The sequence below is a fragment of the Microtus pennsylvanicus genome, chromosome 17 (assembly GCF_037038515.1).
Source record: "Microtus pennsylvanicus isolate mMicPen1 chromosome 17, mMicPen1.hap1, whole genome shotgun sequence".
Taxonomy (NCBI): domain Eukaryota; kingdom Metazoa; phylum Chordata; class Mammalia; order Rodentia; family Cricetidae; genus Microtus; species Microtus pennsylvanicus.
In genome coordinates this window covers 10895533-10914768 of record NC_134595.1, presented here as the reverse complement: position 1 = coordinate 10914768, position 19236 = coordinate 10895533, and the positions used below count along the sequence as shown (strand labels likewise).

The window sequence follows — 19236 nt, the reverse complement described above, 5'->3', positions numbered from 1 at the left end:
TAGGCTGGTCAACTAGGGAAAACATTTTCTGCTGTCTGCTTCTACCACAGACTGAATGCACTATGATGGGGCAAGGAAGGGCTAGCAGCTGTACAAATGGCAACACAGAGAAACAGAGTGGGAAACACAAACCTTCTGTGTTTTGGATTGTATTAAAGTTCTACAAATCAAACCAAGGAACTTCTCCAAGGCACTGAGGAAAGTTCCCTACATGAGCCATGGCATGCTCACCCTACATGAGCCATGGCATGCTCACAAGACGAATGCTTTTCCCACTTCAGTTTGATTGCTTGGTTTGCGGTTTTCGGGTTTGCTTTGGTTTTGATCGCGTACTTTCATGTGTTCTGACTTTGTTTCACAGCAGGTTTTCCTTGTCCAGGCTTCCCTGTGGTTGAATCTGCAGTAGGAGCTGTGCTCTACCTTCTCCTTGTGACTAAAAGACACATTTAGGGCCTCATGGACTATTTCAGAATGAGTGAGTTACTAACTGTAGGCTCATGGTTTCTTTGTCAACATGATTTTCTCATGAACCCAGGTTTCTGGTAAATTTGCTTCCTAGTAATAAAATACAGTGAAAACCACAACGTGAATGTGATTCCTAACCTTGCTTTGTTTTCCTTCTCCACAGAATTTCAAGGACATCTGAAACAATACGCAGAGAATTAAGGCCATTACATTTATTTCCCATCATTTGGGAGGGAGAAGCTGTTGAATTTTACAAGTCCCTCTGTCCCTTTCTATTCTTTATATGAACTGCTGAATTCCTGCCCTTGTGCTGTCTTGCTGAAGGAACTGAAGCAGCTACACTCAGCAACATTTTGGCTGTTTCCAACCCCTTTCCTTCCAGCTACAAGTGGAACAGGCGCACGGTCTGCCTTCCAAACACCGAGGTGAAAATGTGATGAGGTTACTTAGCCAAATACAGTTACCTTGGAACAAAATAGCCAGGACTCTCCCAGAATACCTGATGCAGTAACAAGGAGAAAAGATGCATTGCAAATTCTATGATTGCTTCCAAATCCCTACAACTTGAAATGCTTTATAATCTTGTGGAGGACAGTGATTGAGCCTGAAAGACTCCTTATGTCACAACAGCCCAATACTGTTAAGTAATCTCCTGAACACTTATTCATTAGTGCTTTGTGTAAATTCCTCGGAAAAAAAACATAAATTATTTGTAGAGGTGACTGAGATCATTTTTAATACTCCTACCCAATTTTAATCACTTCATAGATTTGTGTAGGATAAAATAGCAAATTGTAACACAACTTGAGTATGGATATGGAAGATGAAAACTCTGCTGTACACACTTCATGGGAATTCAACCTTTATTCATTGGTGTAAATAATTAGTCACATGCAAAACACTCTGTGTTCAGGATAAATTGTGCATGTGAGTCTGTAATGTGTATGTCTGTTCATGTGTGTTTGTGTGTGTACACATGTGTGCATCATGTATGCATGTATTATGTGTGAATATATATGTACTTGTGCACATGTGTGCATGTGTGTATGTGTGTTTCAAGTGTGCATGAGTGCTTAGTGTTTGATAATAAAGGACATACTTTAAAATTGAAGTAGGAAATAATGATTTCTAACTGAAACACATATGTCTATCCATTCATATGTGTGATCCTTGAGAAGATCACCAAAATGTGATAATGAACTTCTATAGAGTGATGCTTTAACAATACTCAGTACCATAGATAGTGATTGGAAAATCTTAATGTTGTTTACCACGTATTAAGTTTTATTTGGAAATTTACATTGGTTATTCTTCCCAAACAGAAAAGTAAATGACAACGACATATATCTGTTCAAAATATTCTGTCCTTAAGAACCACACGACATCCATAGAAGACTAAGAAACACAACAAGACACAGCTTCTGTCAACATCCAAATTACCAAGAAAAGTAACCTCTCCCCTGAAGTCACTAAGCCATTTCAAGCAACCTGTGGGACTTCAAAGTAAGACTCTCATAGTTTAGACATGATCTATATTACTCTGATCCCTGGGTAATTACAAAGTCGAACCTGATGTTTTGATTATATCTCTGAAAGACCTATCAACAGCCTCTCAGAGGTAATCAGTGTCTCCCTTCACTTGTCCCTGTGGGCAATATTTCATCTTCAAAGTCAGTATCAGTTTTTGCCATTGGTGATGAATTTGATTGAGATCCTGGTATTGATAGACAATTTAAATTAGAGGATTTTGACATTAATCGAGAGTAGTTTTGATCTTCTATGTCAATATCTACTGGACGTCAATGAGATGACAGTGTTTATGTCAGAGTCAAAGGGAAGGTTGTCAAATCACAGTGTTTGAAATTGTTCTAAGAGGAGTGGGGTTCATTGGGAATCAGTTTCTAATCATAGCTGGGTTTGCACATTCTGAATGGTTAATAGATTTGAAGATATATTTTGAATTCACTACAGTCTTTAAGTCAAACTTGATAAAAAATTAAAATTAGATAATTGTACTGAAATTCCAATGACTCAGTATTGTAAATATTAACGATACCTGATCATATTATATAGAAACATAAAATAATTGGAATTTTGCATCAAGTTGATTATTACAAAATTTATGCCCCACTAAGAAAACAACTGCCCCTGTTTAGAAAGAAGTGGGTAGAAATGCATCACTCAGAGCCATGCTTTCTTACCACAGGACAGGCATAATCTCAAATGGATTATGTTATTTATTTTCTTATGTTTGAATCTGTCAGGGTCTAATAAGGGCGAGAAGCTGCTACTATTACCTTAATGATCAAAGATTACCAGATAGGACTGAAAACTATGTAAGTTGTTTGCTAACTAATGAGAAGAAAAGAGTGCTAAGGAAGAGACAAACTCCATCACGGAAGACTCATCAACCTAAACACCAGAATGACAAAGGAAATATGGTAGAAATGATGCTGAACTGCGTAGCATTCACCAAAACCCAAGAATTGAAGAAGTAGGTTCCCACAGTTGAAGGGGCCAAAGTCATTCTTCAGAGGAGATAGCATTTCTATACTGGTGATGGGCTTTCTCTGCCTAGCGGTTATATTCTGAGAAGACAGGGAACACAGACCACGGAGAAGCAATATCTGCTAGCTGAGGTCTTCCTCTTTGTATGGTGTCCCAGTGAGGCTGCTTCTGTAGAAAGAAACTTGTCAGTGGATTCTGCTGCTGTGATGAGAACAGTATTGTTGCGGTAAAGACAGCAGGTGTGTGATGGTGAAAGGGATAGTAAGAAGGAAGGCCTCTCCATCATAAGACTCACAATCTGCTGCATGCACTGGCTCTGGGTAGAGCTGGGTATCAGCAACTTTTCCAAAGACTGTGGTTGCATCAAGGAAACAAGCACAGCATGGAGAGAAAGGATCTGAGCACAGCCTTGGGAAATCATTTAAATGTGGAACTTAAAATAACCTTTGACCGAAGCTTCCCATGAATCTTGATAACAGTCTTAAGCCACCCAATTGTCCTCTGTTCTCGAGATGCCACTCATAACTCAGAAAACTATGGAGGGCAGTTTTTAAGGGACCAACTGCATATCTAAGACTTAATTCTAAGTCTCAGTCTTTATGGTGGCTCCATAATTCTCTTCTAAAATAAGCTATATTGGATATAATAATAAAATAATGTGCCTAACATTCCAGGAGGCATCACCCACAACCTGGAACCTGGACATAGTTTCAACAACGAACAAGGCTCAAAGCCTGGCAGATAACACCTAAGCTGAAAAACTTAAGATATTTTATGATATCCTAATATGCTCTTTCTGCAACTCACTTGTCTATTTAACGTATTATAATGCTGTTATTGGTATTGCAAATGATATGGGCATCCATTTTGAATTAAGATAATTATAAAACTCTCACATCTGGAATATCTTACATTTTTTGAGTTACTAAAAGTTATTTGTTTGGAAAAACATACCAAAGTATCAATAAAAATTGAGCATAAGCCAATTCCATAATATTCATGAGTGCCAAAAAACTTCCACCGTGCAGAGATACAGCAACCCTGTGCTAAGCAGAGCAAAATTGCTACTTAAAATAAATAAATATTCATTTCTATCCACTTCTAATGAATGGCTTCCAGTTGACGCAGCCCTAATCTTTTAACACAGGCTTGATCTTGTTCTCGACACTCAGAAAGGAATTTTTGTATCAACAAAGACCAATAGAGTTAGAAATGGATTTCATAAAGATTATTTATACCATTCTCTGTAATCTTAGCAATGAACAGTTTCTTGTAATCTTTCCCAGTGGCAGCATTGAGGAAAACAACACACTTTATTCATGCAAATGCATATCAATATAGATCAATAATATTTAAAAGTAGTTCTTACCTATTGACATCCCAGATTTTACTCGTCATATCCAGTGAGGCAGAGGCCACAAAGTCACCACTAGAGTGCCAAGTGCAGGACCATACTGCGTGGTTGTGTCCATCGAAGGTCAGCATGCATTCGCCTTTTGAAAGGTCCCATAATTTAACTGTGGAATCACCACTTGAAGTAGCCAACTTGTTGCCACTGTTTTCAAGAAAACAAGACAAGTTGTTTAAAAAAAATCATTCATGTTTTTCTTTGAACCATGTGTACATTTATATATATATATGTGTGTGTGTGTGTGTATACATATATTTGTACATATATATTTTATTATGAGAGGTGTGTGTTTAATTGAAGTTTGTTTGCTTTAGTTATACACTTAAATGGCTAGGCTTCATCATAATATTTGAGTCTACTCAATTATTTACTTTGATTGATTAGAAATTCGTACTATGAGATAAACAGCTAATGTGTACTTTTTAAATTAGATCTTCTAGAGTGCTTCTGATTAATTTACCAAAATAGCACATTCCTTTTTAGCCTGAGTTGAGTTCAAGGTTATATGCTACACTGTATGAAAAGGGAGACTTCAAAATGCAAACTGTCTAGATGTGTTAAGACCTTTTAAAAACACAATAAGGAGAAAACTGTTGTCATTGACCCATGTAACACTGATTAAATTCTTCAAGAAGATGAGGAATGAGGCAGGGTTTTTTGTGCTATATCATTAAAGTGGGATTTTTAAGGTACAGAGGAATTGGCGATGAATCTTTGAATTTTTCCATTGAAGTTATTAGCAAATATTTTCAAAGCTGTGGCTTTCAAAAAGTGTACATTAAATCCAGTTTAAGGAAACGGTGCTTGCCAATGATCAGGAGCAACTAGCTTTTCTGGGGTGTGGGGCGAAATATCAGCTATGAAACTACACTTTCATCATCTTTATGTGAGTTGACCTTGAATATTCTTTGTATTCCCTTGGTAGCGTTCACCCACTGACTCATAATGGCCTCTGCCTCAGCCTGTGTTTCATCATGGAGACACATCTTTTCTGTGTGCTTTTAGCATCATGCTTGGTTAGTTAGGGTGCTCAGAAAACACCCCACTGTAAATAAGCAAAATTGGATGAATGAGTGAATAAAGTCAAGCTGTGAATAGAGTAGGAAAATATATCTACCGCCACTTTCCTAAACCAGCTTGGATCCTAACTGCATTCTAGATACTAATCTTTATCCCCACTGATAAGTGTAGATCTCACCCTATATCGAGGAAACATCATTTCAAAGTTGCTGGAGATGATCACAAAAAGCCACAACTAGTCAAAACGTGGAGAACAAGTGACAGGTTGGTGCCTAGCCTTCGTTTATATATCAACAACACAATGTCCATACCCAAGATTCAGGAAACATTATGGAAGAGGGGAAAGAGAGATTCTAAGAGCCAGAGGACCAGAAAGTATGCTGTTAGAGGATGTCTTCTTGTGTAAAATGGAGTGGCATCCATCAATCTCCACAGCATGACTGTCTAAACAAGACACGGACAATTCTAATAACAGTTGACATACCAGTGTCGATGGGAAAGTCTCGACAGACTCACCCTTAGATGAAGAGCTATAGGCAGTTAGCAACTGCTGAAATTCTTCCCCAGGGACAGTCCTTGTGATTGGCTATCCCATACCAAGGAGCAGTCCTAGAAACATGTACATGCAAGCAACACTGGATAAAAACAGCAAATGACATGTGTATGTTTATTCCTTTGTTTGCATACATAACAATAATGGCTAAAGAAGTGAGGCTGTGGTTTGGAAGGGAAGGGAGGAGGTGTTGCACACAGGAGGTGGGAGAGAGGAAAAAAAACACGAGAAGTGATTTAATTATATTTTAGTCAAATTACAAAAAGAAATGTCAAAAGAATAAACATATTTGGTTTTTAATAGTGAGCTTCTTTTTATTTAAGTGGGATAGGAAATTTTCATTTGTACAGAGGCAGTGGCCAGCACTAAGAGGGAGCTCTAGAAAATGCTTCAGGCACAGTGGATTATATGGACTGAAGACATTCCCATTAAAGTCAGCAAAGACTTTCCTTTCGATTAGCATAGCTGAAAATTGCTCTATGACAGTCGTATTTCACAGCTAGAGAGAAAATAAACATATTCTTTGCTTTGAGGTGACTGTTTCCTCATTCATGTGCTTGCCATTTACACTTTTAGAGTTTGGTATTGAACACCAAACAATAAGAAATATATTTATCTAAAATGTTTAAACAAAACATAAAACAATTTCTTCCTTTTCTCTGACCATTTTTTATGGGTTAGCAGGCTACCATGGATCAAAGCTCTGGTCTAGGATGAGAATGACTATTGAGTTTTTTGCCTGTGGCTGAAGAACTCTCCACATAACTTTAATATACTTCTCTTTTAATTTAAAATACAACTGGGATGTTGTACTGCCATTTCCTTATAAGTATCACAAGCTGATATTTAACAATAAAAATGAACAATCTTTTCAGAAGTTTTAAAATTAAAGTTCATAGAATATCCACCCCTATCCACCAGACCCTGCAAGCTACTATCTTCATCCTGCCCCCAAACTCGCCTATCCTCCTGCAACTTAGGTGGAACTCTGAAATACAGCTTGCTACAATACTGAGGGGAACAAGAGATGAGTGAACAGCAATGTGGTAAGACACCCCACTCTCTAAGACTTCCATAGTGGGATGAAATTCTGAGGCCTTCCCCCAACTTCCTTGGCTTCTCTAGCCCCACATTAGGACAGCTTCCTGGAGGTAGGCTACCCCAATACCAAACCCCACCCACCGGACCCCTCAAGCTACTAGCCCCAGATTACTTCCATACTCTCCTACCCTCCTGAAACCTTAGCAGAACTCTGAAACACAGCTTGCAATGTTACAGAGGGAGGGGCAAGAGCTGGCTACAACACCAAGGGGACCAAGAGAGAGCACCAAGAGAGTAAACCAAGAGAGAAAACCAAGAAAGCAAGGTTAGAGAGACCTCAGTGGCTCCCTGAGACATATACATTGACAGCACAGACCAGACCAAGAACAGTTCCAAGACAAAGACAGCCACTGCAAGGATTGAACCAAGATACAAAGACTCTGCCAGCCTCATTTGAAGGAAGAGATGGGTAGGCACCAATGCAAGAATTCATCCAACAACATAAAAAGCAACATAACACCAGAACCCAGTGGTCACACAAGAAGAAGACTTGATCATCTTAACCCAGAAGAAGCAGAAGAAAACAACTTTAAATGTAACTTTATGAACATGATGGAAACATTTAAAGAGGAAATGAAAAGCTCTCATAAGAAATGGAGAAAAACACAAAGAAAAGATTGGAAGAAATTAATAAATCCCTAAAAAAAAAAACCCAAGAATACCAAGAAAAAACAAACAGGTGAAGCAAAAAGTTCAAGACTAGAAAAATGAAACAGAGGCAAAAAGAAAACACAAACCAAGGTAATTCTGGATATGAATCTGGGTAAATAAATAGGCACTACAGAGGCATGCATAACCAACAGAATACAAGAGATGGAAGAGAGAATCTCAGGTGTTGAAGACACTATAAAAGAATTTGATTCATTAGTCAAAAAAACATTAAATCCAACAAATTCTTAACACAAAACATCCATGGAATTTGGGACAACATACAAGACCAAACCTAAGAGTAATAGGGGTGAAGGAGAAGAACTCCAGCTCAAAGGCACAGAAAATATATTTAACTAAACTATAGAATGAAACTCTCCAAACCTAAAGAGAGATATGCCTATGAGAGTGCAATAAGTACAGAACACCAAATAGACTGGATCAAAAAAGTCCCCTTGCCATATAATAATCAAAATGTAAAACATACAGAATAAAGAAAGAATATAAATAGCTGCATAAGAAAAAGGTCAAGTAACACACAAAGATAGACCTATCAGAATTAGACCCGAGTTATCAATGAAAACCATGACAAGCAGAAGATCCTGAGCAGAGATGCTGTAAACTCTAAGAGACCACAGATGCAAGACCAGAGTACTATACACAGCAAATCATCATAAATGGAGAAAACAAGGTATTCCATGACAAAACCAGATTTAAACAATACGTATTAACAAATCCAGCCCTAAGGAAAGAACTAGAAGGAAAACTCCAACCCAAGGAAGCTAGCAGCACCCACAAAATCACAGGCAATGGATAAGTTCCCACAAGCCAGCAAAACCCAAAGAAGGAAAACACACAAACACTACTACTGATAAATAATAGGAATTAACAACCACTAGTAATTAATACCTCTTAATATCAATGGTCTCAAATTCACCTATAAGAAGACACAGGCTAAAAGAATAGATATGAAAAAAGGATCCAGCCTTATGCTCTATACAAGAAACATACCTCAACTTCAGAGACAGACATTACCTCAAGGTAAAGGGTTGGAAAAAGTTTTTCCAATCAAATGGACCTAAGAAATAAGCAGGTGTCACTATCCCAATATCTATCAAAATAGATTTCAAACTAGAGTCAATCAGAAGAGATGGAGAAGGACACTTTATACTCATAACAAGAACAGTCCATCAAGATGAAGTCTCAATCCTGAACAACTATGCCCCTTAATACAAGAGCACCCACATATGTAAAAGAAATTAATAAAACTTAAATTGAACATCAGACCCCACACACTAATAATATGAAACTTCAACACTCCACTCTTGAGAATGGACAGCTCAACCAGACGGAAACTTAACAAAGAAAAAAGAGAACTAACAGATGTCATGACTCAAATGGACTTAACAGACATCTATTGAACATTCTTTCCAAACATAAAAGGGTATACCTTCTTCTCAGCACCTCACAGAACTTTCCCCAAAACTGACTACATGCTAGTTAACACAGCAAACCTCCACAGATATAAAAAAAATGGAGTAACCCCCTATATCTTATCAGATCACCACGATTTAAAGTTAGAATTAACAACACTACTCCCTGAGAGTCTACAAACTCATGGAAATTGAACAGTGAACTATTGAACCACCCCCTGAGTCAAAGAAAAAAATAAAGAACGAGATTAAAGACTTTTTAGAAAATGAAGGCACAATGTACACAAACCTATGGGACACTATAGAAGCAATGCTAAGAGGAAAGTTCATAACATTAACTTCCCACATAAAGAAAGTAGAGAAAGCTCACATCAGTGACTTAACATCATGCCTGAAAGCTCTAGGACAAGAAGAAGCAGTAGTACCCAGGGGGAGCAGAAGAGAGAAAATAATCAAATTGAAGGCTGAAATCAACAAAATAGAAACAAAGAAAAGAATACAAAGAATCAATGAGACAAAGAGCTGGTTCTTTGAGAAAATCAACAAGGTAGACAAACCGTTCTTCAAGCCAATCAAAAGGCAGAAAGAGAAAATCCAAATTAACAAAATCAAAAATGAAAAGGGGGACGTAACAACAGACACTGAGAAAATTCAGAGAATTTTCACACCATAAAAACCTGTACTCCACAAAATTCAAAAACATGGAAGAAATGGAATATTTTCTAGATAGCTACCATAGACTAAAATTAGATCAAGACCAGGTGAACAAATTAAATAGACCCATAAACTTTAACAATAAAAAATAGATGCTGTCATCAAAAACCTCCCAACCAAAGAAATCCCAGGGCTGGATGGTTTTTGATCAGAATTCTAGAAGGGCTTCCAAGAAGAGCTAATACCTGTACTCCTCAAAATGTTCCATATAATAGAAACAAAGGGAACATTGCCAAACTCTTTTTATGAGGCTGCAGTTACCCTGATACCAAAACCACACAAAAACTCAACCAATAAGGAGCATTACAGACCAATCTCAAACATAAACATGGATGCTAAATACTCAAATCATCCACCATGATCAAGTTGGCTTTAACCCAGAAATGCAGGTGTGGTTCAGCATACAAAAATCTATGTAATCTATCACATAAATAAACTAAAAAAAAACCATATGATCATGTCATTAGGTGCTGAAAAAGTATTTGATAAAATCCAAAAGTACTTACTGATAAAAGTCTTGGAGAGATCAGGGATACAAGGGATATATCTAAACATAATAAAATTATTATATAACAAGCCGACAGACAACATCAAATTAAATGGAGAGAACCTCAAAGCTATGCCACTAAAATCAGGAACAAGACTAGGCTGTCTAATCTCTCCATATCTCTTCAATATAGTAGTTCTTGAAGTTCTGCCTATAGAAATAAGACAACAAAAGGAGATCAAGGGGATTCAAGTTGGAAAGGAAAAAGTCAAACTTTTGTTATTAGCAGATGATATGATAGTATATATAAGCAACCCCAAAGACTCAACTTCTACAGCTGATAAATACATTCAATAATGTGGAAGGATATAAGATTAACTCAAAAAATCAGTAGAGCTCCTCTATACAAATAATATAGGGGCTGAGAAAGAAATCAGAGAAACCTCACCTTTCACAATAGCCACAAATAACATAAAATATCATGGGGTAACACTAACCAAAAAAATTGGAAAACCTATTAAAGAAGAACTTAAAGTCTTTGAAAAAAGAAATTGAAGAAGATACCAGGAAATGTGAAGATCTCCCATGATCTTGGATAGATAGGATCAACATAGTAAAAATGAAAATCTTACCAAAACAATCTATAAATTCAATGCAATCCACATCAAAATACCAACACAATTCTTCACAGACTTGGAAGAACAATTAGCAAATTCATATGTAAAATCAAAAAATCCCAGGATAAGCAAAACAATCTTGTACAATAAAGGAACTTCCAGAGGCATCACCATTTCTTACACCAAGTTCTATTATACAACTACAGTATGAAAAACGCTTGATACTGACATAAAAACAGAGAGGTTGACCAACAGATTTGAATCAAAGACTTGTATATTAAGTCTATGAACATCTGATTTTTGACAAAGAAGCAAATATTATACAATTCAACAAATGGTGCATATTATAACTGGATATCAACATGTAGAAGAATGAAAATAGATCCATATCTATTCCCATGTACAAAACTCAGGTCCAAAAGTTTTAAAGACCTCCTTTTAAACCTAAACACAATGAACCAAATAGAAAAGAAAGTGGGAAGTAGTCTCCAATACATGGGCACAAAAGACCACTTCCTAAATATAACACAGACACTGAGAGCAACAATAAACAAATGGGACTGCAAACTGCAAAGCTTCTGTAAAGCAAAGCACACAGTCAAAAAACCAAAAAGGCAGCATACTAAATGGGAAGAGATCTTCACCAACACCACATCAGACAATGAACTGATCTCCAAAATGTATAAAGAACTCAAGAATTTAGACATCAAAATTTCAATACCCCAAATAAAAAAGGGGGGGTTCAAAACTAAATAGAGAATCTCAATAGAAGAATCTCAAATGGCCAAAAGACACTTAGGAAAATGTTCAACATCCTTAGCCACCAAGGAAATGCAAACTAAAACAACTCTGAGATATGATCTTATACCTGTCAGAATGGCCAAGGTCAAAAGCACCAATGATAGCCTATGCTTGAGAGCATGTGGAGTAAGGGGAACACTCATCTATTGCTGGTGGGAATGTAAACTTGTTCAACCACTTTGGAAATCAGTATGGAGGTTTCTCAGAAAATTGGGAATCAACATACCTCAGGACTCAGCAAAAGCACACTTGGGCATCTACCTGAAAGATGCACAATCATACTACAAAGACATGTGTTCAACTATATTCATAGAAGCATTATTTCTTATAGTCAGACCCTGAAAAAAACTAGATACTCCTCAACTGAAGAATGGATAAAGAAAATGTGGCATTTTACATATTAGAGTACTACTCAGCAGTGAAAAACAATGATGTCTTGAATTTTGCCTGCAAATGGATAGAACTAGAAAGCACCATCTTGAGTGAGGTATCCGAGACCCCAAAAGATAAACATGGTATGTACTCACTCATGAGTGGATACAGTCATAGACAAAGGATATTAAGCCTATAGTTCATGATCTTAGAGAAGTTAAGTAACAAGGTGAACCCTAAGAAAAACATATAGGTTCACCTAGAAAGTCAAAATAGACAATATCACCTGGCAAAATTGGGAATATAGGGGTGGGGGAGAGGGGAGGGTCAGAGAAGAGAAGGAAAGGAGTGGAGGAGAGTAGAGGAGAACTTGAGAGAATGGGATGGTTGAGATGAGAGCAAGAAGATTGAGGGAGCCATTTAGGGTTAGGAGAAACCTGACTCTAGATAAATTCCCAGGAATCCAAAAGGATAACCACCTAGGACCCTGGGCAATAGAGGACATGAGTCCCAATCTTGACTTGCCCTGTAGTCAGACTGATGATTATCTTAAATGTCAGCATAGAGCCTTCATCTAGCAATTAATGGAGGCAGAGGCAGAGACCTGCATCAGAGCACTGAACTGATCTCCCAAAGTCCAGTTGAATAATGGAAGGAATGAGGATATGAGCAATGGGGGCAAGACCATGATGGATTCACCCACTGAAACAGTCTACCTGAGCTAATGGGAGTTCACCAATTCTAGCCAGATTGGGAAGAAACAAGCATAGGGCCAAACTAGTCCCTCTGAATGTGGTTGACAGTTCCATGGCTGGGGCAGTCTGAGGGGCCATTGATAGTGGCACCAATATTTAGCCTACTGCTTGTCTTTTTGGGAACCTATTCTCTTTGGAGGAATACCTTGTTCAGCCTAGATAGAGTAGGGAGGGCCTTGGTCCATCCCCAAAGCAATGTGCTCTACCCTCTCAGAAGGGTAGGTAGGGTTGGGGTGGGGGGTTATGTGGAGGTAATGGGAGGGGGAGGGAGTGGGAACTCGAATTAGTAAGTATAATGAAAAAAGATACTATGTTTTCTTTTTTAAAATAAATAAATACATTAAAGTTCATGAATGTAAACACAAGCCTGAAAATTCTTTTAAAATATTTTTAAATTGTATGTATTAAAATATGAAACACAGTATGATTTGGTTCTTGTGAAGATACAGGGCATTGCTGAGGTATTGTGTGTGTGTGTGTATGTGTGTTAAAGAGACACACACACAAAAAGAGAGAGAGACAGAGATAGAGCAAGAGCACATTTGAAATGGGGTATAAAATATGATCCTTCAGTGACGTAAGTTAGCTTTTCTCCAGCATCTTCCCAAATGCCCTGGGGCAGCCAAAATCTTCCCAAGGGCAGGCATATTATGCCCCTTGTTGCTAAGATCTATATGCAAAAAGTCCTAACTCCCAATGTAAAATATGTGTGCAATTACATGTGCAAATATAACAAGATCAATGAATTTAGACAGAAAAGGTGACGGCATGCAAAGGTTAAGGTAACTCATTTCCATCAGGTGCTAAGCACAAGGGAGAGCCAAAAAACACATATTTTTCTTTTTCATGTTTTTGATTTTTTAGATGTATGTGAGTCTCTCTCTCTCTCTCTCTCTCTCTCTCTCTCTCTCTCTCTCTCTCTCTCTCTGCATGTGTGTACATATGTATGTTGGAATAAGTGAGTTGCTAGGAGTAGGCTCTGCTATAAAAGTCTGTGCCAAGTTTAGAGCTTCTCTTTCCTGCTACCCGTGGAACTGGATGTCAAACTCTCAGCTACGACTGCGATACCATGCCTGTCGGCTTCCTACCACAATGAAAAAAGAAAGAAAACATCTCACACTCCGAAACTGAAAAAAAAAGCCCCCCAATTAAATGATTTATAGGAATTGCCTTGATCATAGCATCTTTTCATAGCAAGAGAACATTAAATAGATGTGTACATGTGGTGTTTTTTAATAAGAACGGCCCCCATATGCTCATAGGTACAGGTCTTGTCCCTACACCTACAATAAAATCAATTCTAAACCACATGTATTGTGGAGAATTGAAAAGACAGAGAAATGGACACGCCCATAATCTCTTATCATTGTATTGAGTGATAGACTGCTTATCTTATATGAATGTTCATTTCATACTTATTTTATTTTCAAACACAGGCATGTTTTACCTACATGAATATTCAGGCTCGACATGGATACCTGGTGACCATGGTGGTCAGAAGAGCGTGCTGGATCCCCTAGAACTGGAATTACAGGTTGTTGTCATTTTGGGTGCTGGGAAATAAATTCAGATCTTCTGCAAGAGTAGTAAGTAATCTTAACCACTGAGCTATCTCTCCAAACCTGAGTGCCTGTCCTCCATTCTAGAGCATACTATTGACTGAGAGATTCTATTCATGGTGTATGCAATGAGAAAAGATTTTCCAATGTAAAACTACTGTATTGACATAGTAAATTTTTTTGTATGGTAAGACATCTTGCTATACAGGACAAAACTGTAGAATTACAAATGTAAGTAATTTGTAATTTTGTTCTTCTGTTTTACATCTTGAATTGATGCAATTGTTGAGGTTGTAGAAGGATCGAAACACTCATAGGCTAGTCTATTCAACTTTCAACAAATCAGGACTGACGATGCTATCCTGGAAATAAGAAAAAAGGAGTCCTAGAATCCTCTTCAGAATTTCAAAACTGAAAGAAGTTCTAGGGACAGGTGCCAAGGCAGAAAAGACTTGATCAAGAGGACAAGGGAAGGGAGTGTGACATGGGGGGTTGAGGGACTGGGGCAGGGTGGAGATATGGAAGCCGTGTCCTGGAAAGTAGGAAGAGAACTGCAGAAGTCTCTGATGACCCTTGCTTGTAAAGATATTGAAAGGCTACCTAAGTGCAGAGATTTTACCCAGGAGGTTTATTGATTCATGTACCAGCTGATAAAAATGCTGCAGGTACAGTGCTAGACAACTCAATCCATCTTCCCTTGTGGTACCAGCACAGAAAGCCATCTTCCCGCAGGGCATCTGTGGATTTTGTCCATCACTGGGAGGCTGTGATCCAATGCTTCCATAACTTTACTCTTTCCTCCAGTTTCACCATATCACACAGGGGAATCTAAACAGAACTTGTTTGAAAATATGCTTGAAATTATATCTTCAATATTTTGTTTCTCTGGCACTTCCTTCTTTGTTCTTCATTTTTTTTAGCATTTTCAAAGCCATTTATTATTTTTATTCTTTGGTTCCTAAAGACGAGGTCTGTTTCTTCATGCTGGCAATGATCAGCTCTTTAACTATGCCTTTCCCATACTAAATTTTAATAAATGTTTGATTAAATTGTGCTTCTAGAGATGTTTTTAAGGTATAATACAATATAATAAGATGTGATCAAACAAAAGTAAATATCAAATTGTACAAAACAAACATGGACTCTTGAGTGTACGAACAAGTGGGTCTCTGCTTCTTGTGTCTTCTCTGTCACTGCATTCTACTCACCTGCAGCATTTCCCACTATCTCAGGTGTCTCCTTCCTATAGCAGAGGGATAAGGAGGCACACCCTGCTTGTAAGTGAGACACATCTGGCTTGTAGGTGAAATGCTACTGCTGAAGTCATTGCTCGGTGAATTCTTACCTAATAGCACAATGCATTATAGTGTGGAATTCTAGAGTGCAAAGCTTTGGGGAGTTCTGCAGTTGGGTCAGTGTACAGCTTCAGGAGATTTCTTTTGTTGACACTGGGGATCACTAGTGAACTCACAGCAGTTTTTCACTGATAGGAAAGATTGAAATCCATTTATATGTATTATATATGTCCACTGAGCATCTGTCCTTATTTTTCCTATCAAGCTATCTCTCATTTTAATTATCTCTCAAAAATTCATGTTTGAAAGGCTCATAATTTCTTGGATTTAAAATATAGTTAAACATTTACAAAATGTGCTATTATTTTAGAAATACAAAGATATACTCTTTCTTCACTGATTCATGTATAAGTATGTTGCATAAGTATATAATCAATTAATACAAGTATTCCCTAAGAATTTTACCAAATAAATACAGAGGAGGGATGTGATGTGGTAGAGAGTGGGCAGAGAAGGCCAGGACAGTCTTGAAAAGGTGACACATTTGAACAAAATCTATGCATATATGCAAATGTTTATAACATAAAAATAGGTGATTAGAAGAATGGGTTTTTTCTGCAGGAAATTGTGGTACATTCTCAAATTTTAAAGTATTTTTTCACTCAAGGAAAAAAAGTAATAGAAAATCAAACTGGGTGGACAAGCAGGGCCATTCCTGCAGTCCTATGGAATGAGTCTCTGAGCAGGGTGTCTGGAGGGCTTAGGGGGGTGTAATCATATGTTAATTTTAAAAGCAGGAAGGGCGGGCTTGCTACAGGAGCAAGACAGGAGTTGTGTGGGGAATTATAAACATTTCTAATGTAGACTTGCATTTAATATTGAACAGAATTACTTTGATATCTGTGCTTTCCATAATCATTCCTGGATGAGGGAAATGAGTCTCGAGACCTGGTCTCAGCCTTGCATGTGTATTCCCTACTTAGCAAAGGCATTTTTCCAAGTCTAACTTGTAATACAGCAATGTGCTCTTCCTGCAGTGAAAAGCGCTCCTGGGAGGTTGCTGCTTTTGCACCTGTTTTTGACCTCTGAGCTGAGTTGAGTAAAATTCCCGAGTCGCAGAAATTTTCAATATACTCTGTTCTGACTTTCAGGAGTACATCGTAACCAAAAAATCGCGAGTGTGGCATCAAGTTCAAGTCTTATGAGGATTGATTTGACAATATACTCCAGGTCAGCAGAGACAGAATATACAGTCCGACACCTGCAGCCCAAAATAAGTGTGGAATGGAATACGATCCTTTCTCCACATTGCTGCCATGACCCGATCACAAAGCTGCCAAGATAAGAACAGTGAAGTTTCATCCCTTGTACAAACTTGGGCAGAATTACAAATAGAATTGGGCACAGATTTCCTTTGTGTGTGTGTGTGTGTGTGTGTGTGTGTGTGTGTGTGTGTGTGTGTTGTCCCTGTTGTCCCATGTGTCCGTGTGTGTTTGGGTGTGTCCATGTTCTTTTGTGTTTGTGTGTGTGCATATATGTAGAGATCAGTTTTCACTGACTCTCTGAGCCCTAGGACTATCTAATTAAGTTACAGACTTGCTAATAAACTGCCCAGTAATTTCTATTGTGAAACCATTGCCAACAATTATTATCTTCCACTACCTGAAAGGGATAAATAAATAAATAAATAGATAAATAAATAAATCCTTTGCCACTGAATATTTGAGAAGGGACTATTGATGCAGTCAGAGGGACTATGGACCCTCACTTGCCACTGCCACTAATGAGAACTCTGATGAGTAAGGACCACATCCCACCATCAATGAGGAATGCTGTCTCTGTTCCTGGTATAAAATTGGATGCTTTCCACAATGACGATATCACAGTGAGAGTATTTCAGATTTTATAATCTCAAGAACAGAGAGCATTGCAATCCATCTTATTGAATCACACATTTCTAAATTTAATTACTTTTACAAATTATTCTAGTTTTTAATACTCACTCTCTGAAATATCCTCTCTCTTTCCTTTTGCATGGTGAATGATCCCAGGAGAGTGCTGGCCCTTCTCAGGCAACTCTCCCCAGGGATGTTCCCTTCAGTATTCCAGCCCTCCCACAAGTCGCCAGAAAGATCTGTTTGGAAGAATCTGTAAGTTTCGGGGAATCCCTTCTGTCAAGTCAGACTTGACAGAACTTATAGATCATCAAGTTTTATACGAGGAACAGAAACAATATTGCTCCTGGTACCAGGTTAGGATGTTGCCCTTACTCATCAGAGCTCTTATTGGTGGCTATGTCAAATGTGGGTCCAGAGTCTCTTTGAGTCCTGTACCAATATCCCCTCCTCAGTTATTCAATGGCAAAGGATGTTATGTCTCTTTACCCCTTCTAGGTAGGGGTAGTCTTGCCTCACTCAGACTTTATGACAGAAGGCAGTCAATTCCCGCCTGTTCTCAGGTATGACCCCAGTCCTCTTCTGGTTCTGCCATTGGTAGCTCATTTACATTCCATCCCTCCTTGCATATCCCTGCTTTGCCCCATGTATGCACTGTCATTCCAGATACCTGATGGGTTCACAAAGAACAAAGGCACGTAGACATTTTCTGACCACCAGATTGTGAGCCACGCTGTTAGTGTCTTACACTTGAGTAAAACAACAACTTCATTTCATTTTTTATCTCTTTGGAGAATTACCATCTGCCACACACTCTGTACACTGTTTCATCAGGTGGTGTGTGTGTGTGTGTGTGTGTGTGTGAGAGAGAGAGAGAGAGAGAGAGAGAGAGAGAGAGAGAGAGAGAGAGAACACGTGTCCCTGTGTGTGCAAGTGCACATGAACGTGCATGTGGAGGTCAGAGGCCAGTCTCTAGTGTCATTGTTAAGACACCATACACATTATTAATTTAAGGCAGAATCTCTCAGTGAGACCTAAGACTTGTCTAATCATGACTCCATCTCTCTTATGCAAGGATTAGAAGTGTGAGCCATCTTTCTTGCCTTTTCATGTGGGTTCTGGAGATTAAAAGCAGATCTTCATGCTTACTTGGAAACCATTTTGCCAATAGAACTGTACCTACTCTACTCCAGCTTATTCAACAACACATATATTTTCAACATTTTATTTAAACCTCTTCGCCATTACCTTAAATCCTGGCATTGAGCATAAGACTATACTTGATGCCTACATATTAAAATATAAGATTCATTTTATTTAACTTTCACTTGCAGGCATTAAATACCCTTACTGTTTGCTTCTCATGTTTCATTTTCAAATTATTTCCTTTAGCCTCATGTGGGTATTAGTCTTGTTGATTAGATCAGTTTCTTTCAAGAAATACTTGGCTGACTCTAATAAGAGCTATATTATATTTCTACCCTGAAACTCTATTGAGCAATTAAGTTTACAAAGCCATTTTTATATACCACTTATCTAACTAAATACCATTAATCTAAGACATGTTTAAATGTAGCTAATTTACTTTCCTGTCTCTCCATT

The 19236-nt window shown here is 38.0% G+C and overlaps 1 protein-coding gene across 1 annotated transcript in view; it reads right to left on the bottom strand.

Annotated features, from left to right (window-relative positions):
• The window catches only part of Spag16 (sperm associated antigen 16), an 864135-nt gene that overhangs the window by 417184 nt on the left and 427715 nt on the right, over window positions 1–19236 (bottom strand). Inside the window, exon 12 of the mRNA XM_075951817.1 lies at window positions 4343–4528. Coding sequence (XP_075807932.1) covers window positions 4343–4528 — 186 coding nt within the window. The remainder of the gene's footprint in view (window positions 1–4342; window positions 4529–19236) is intronic.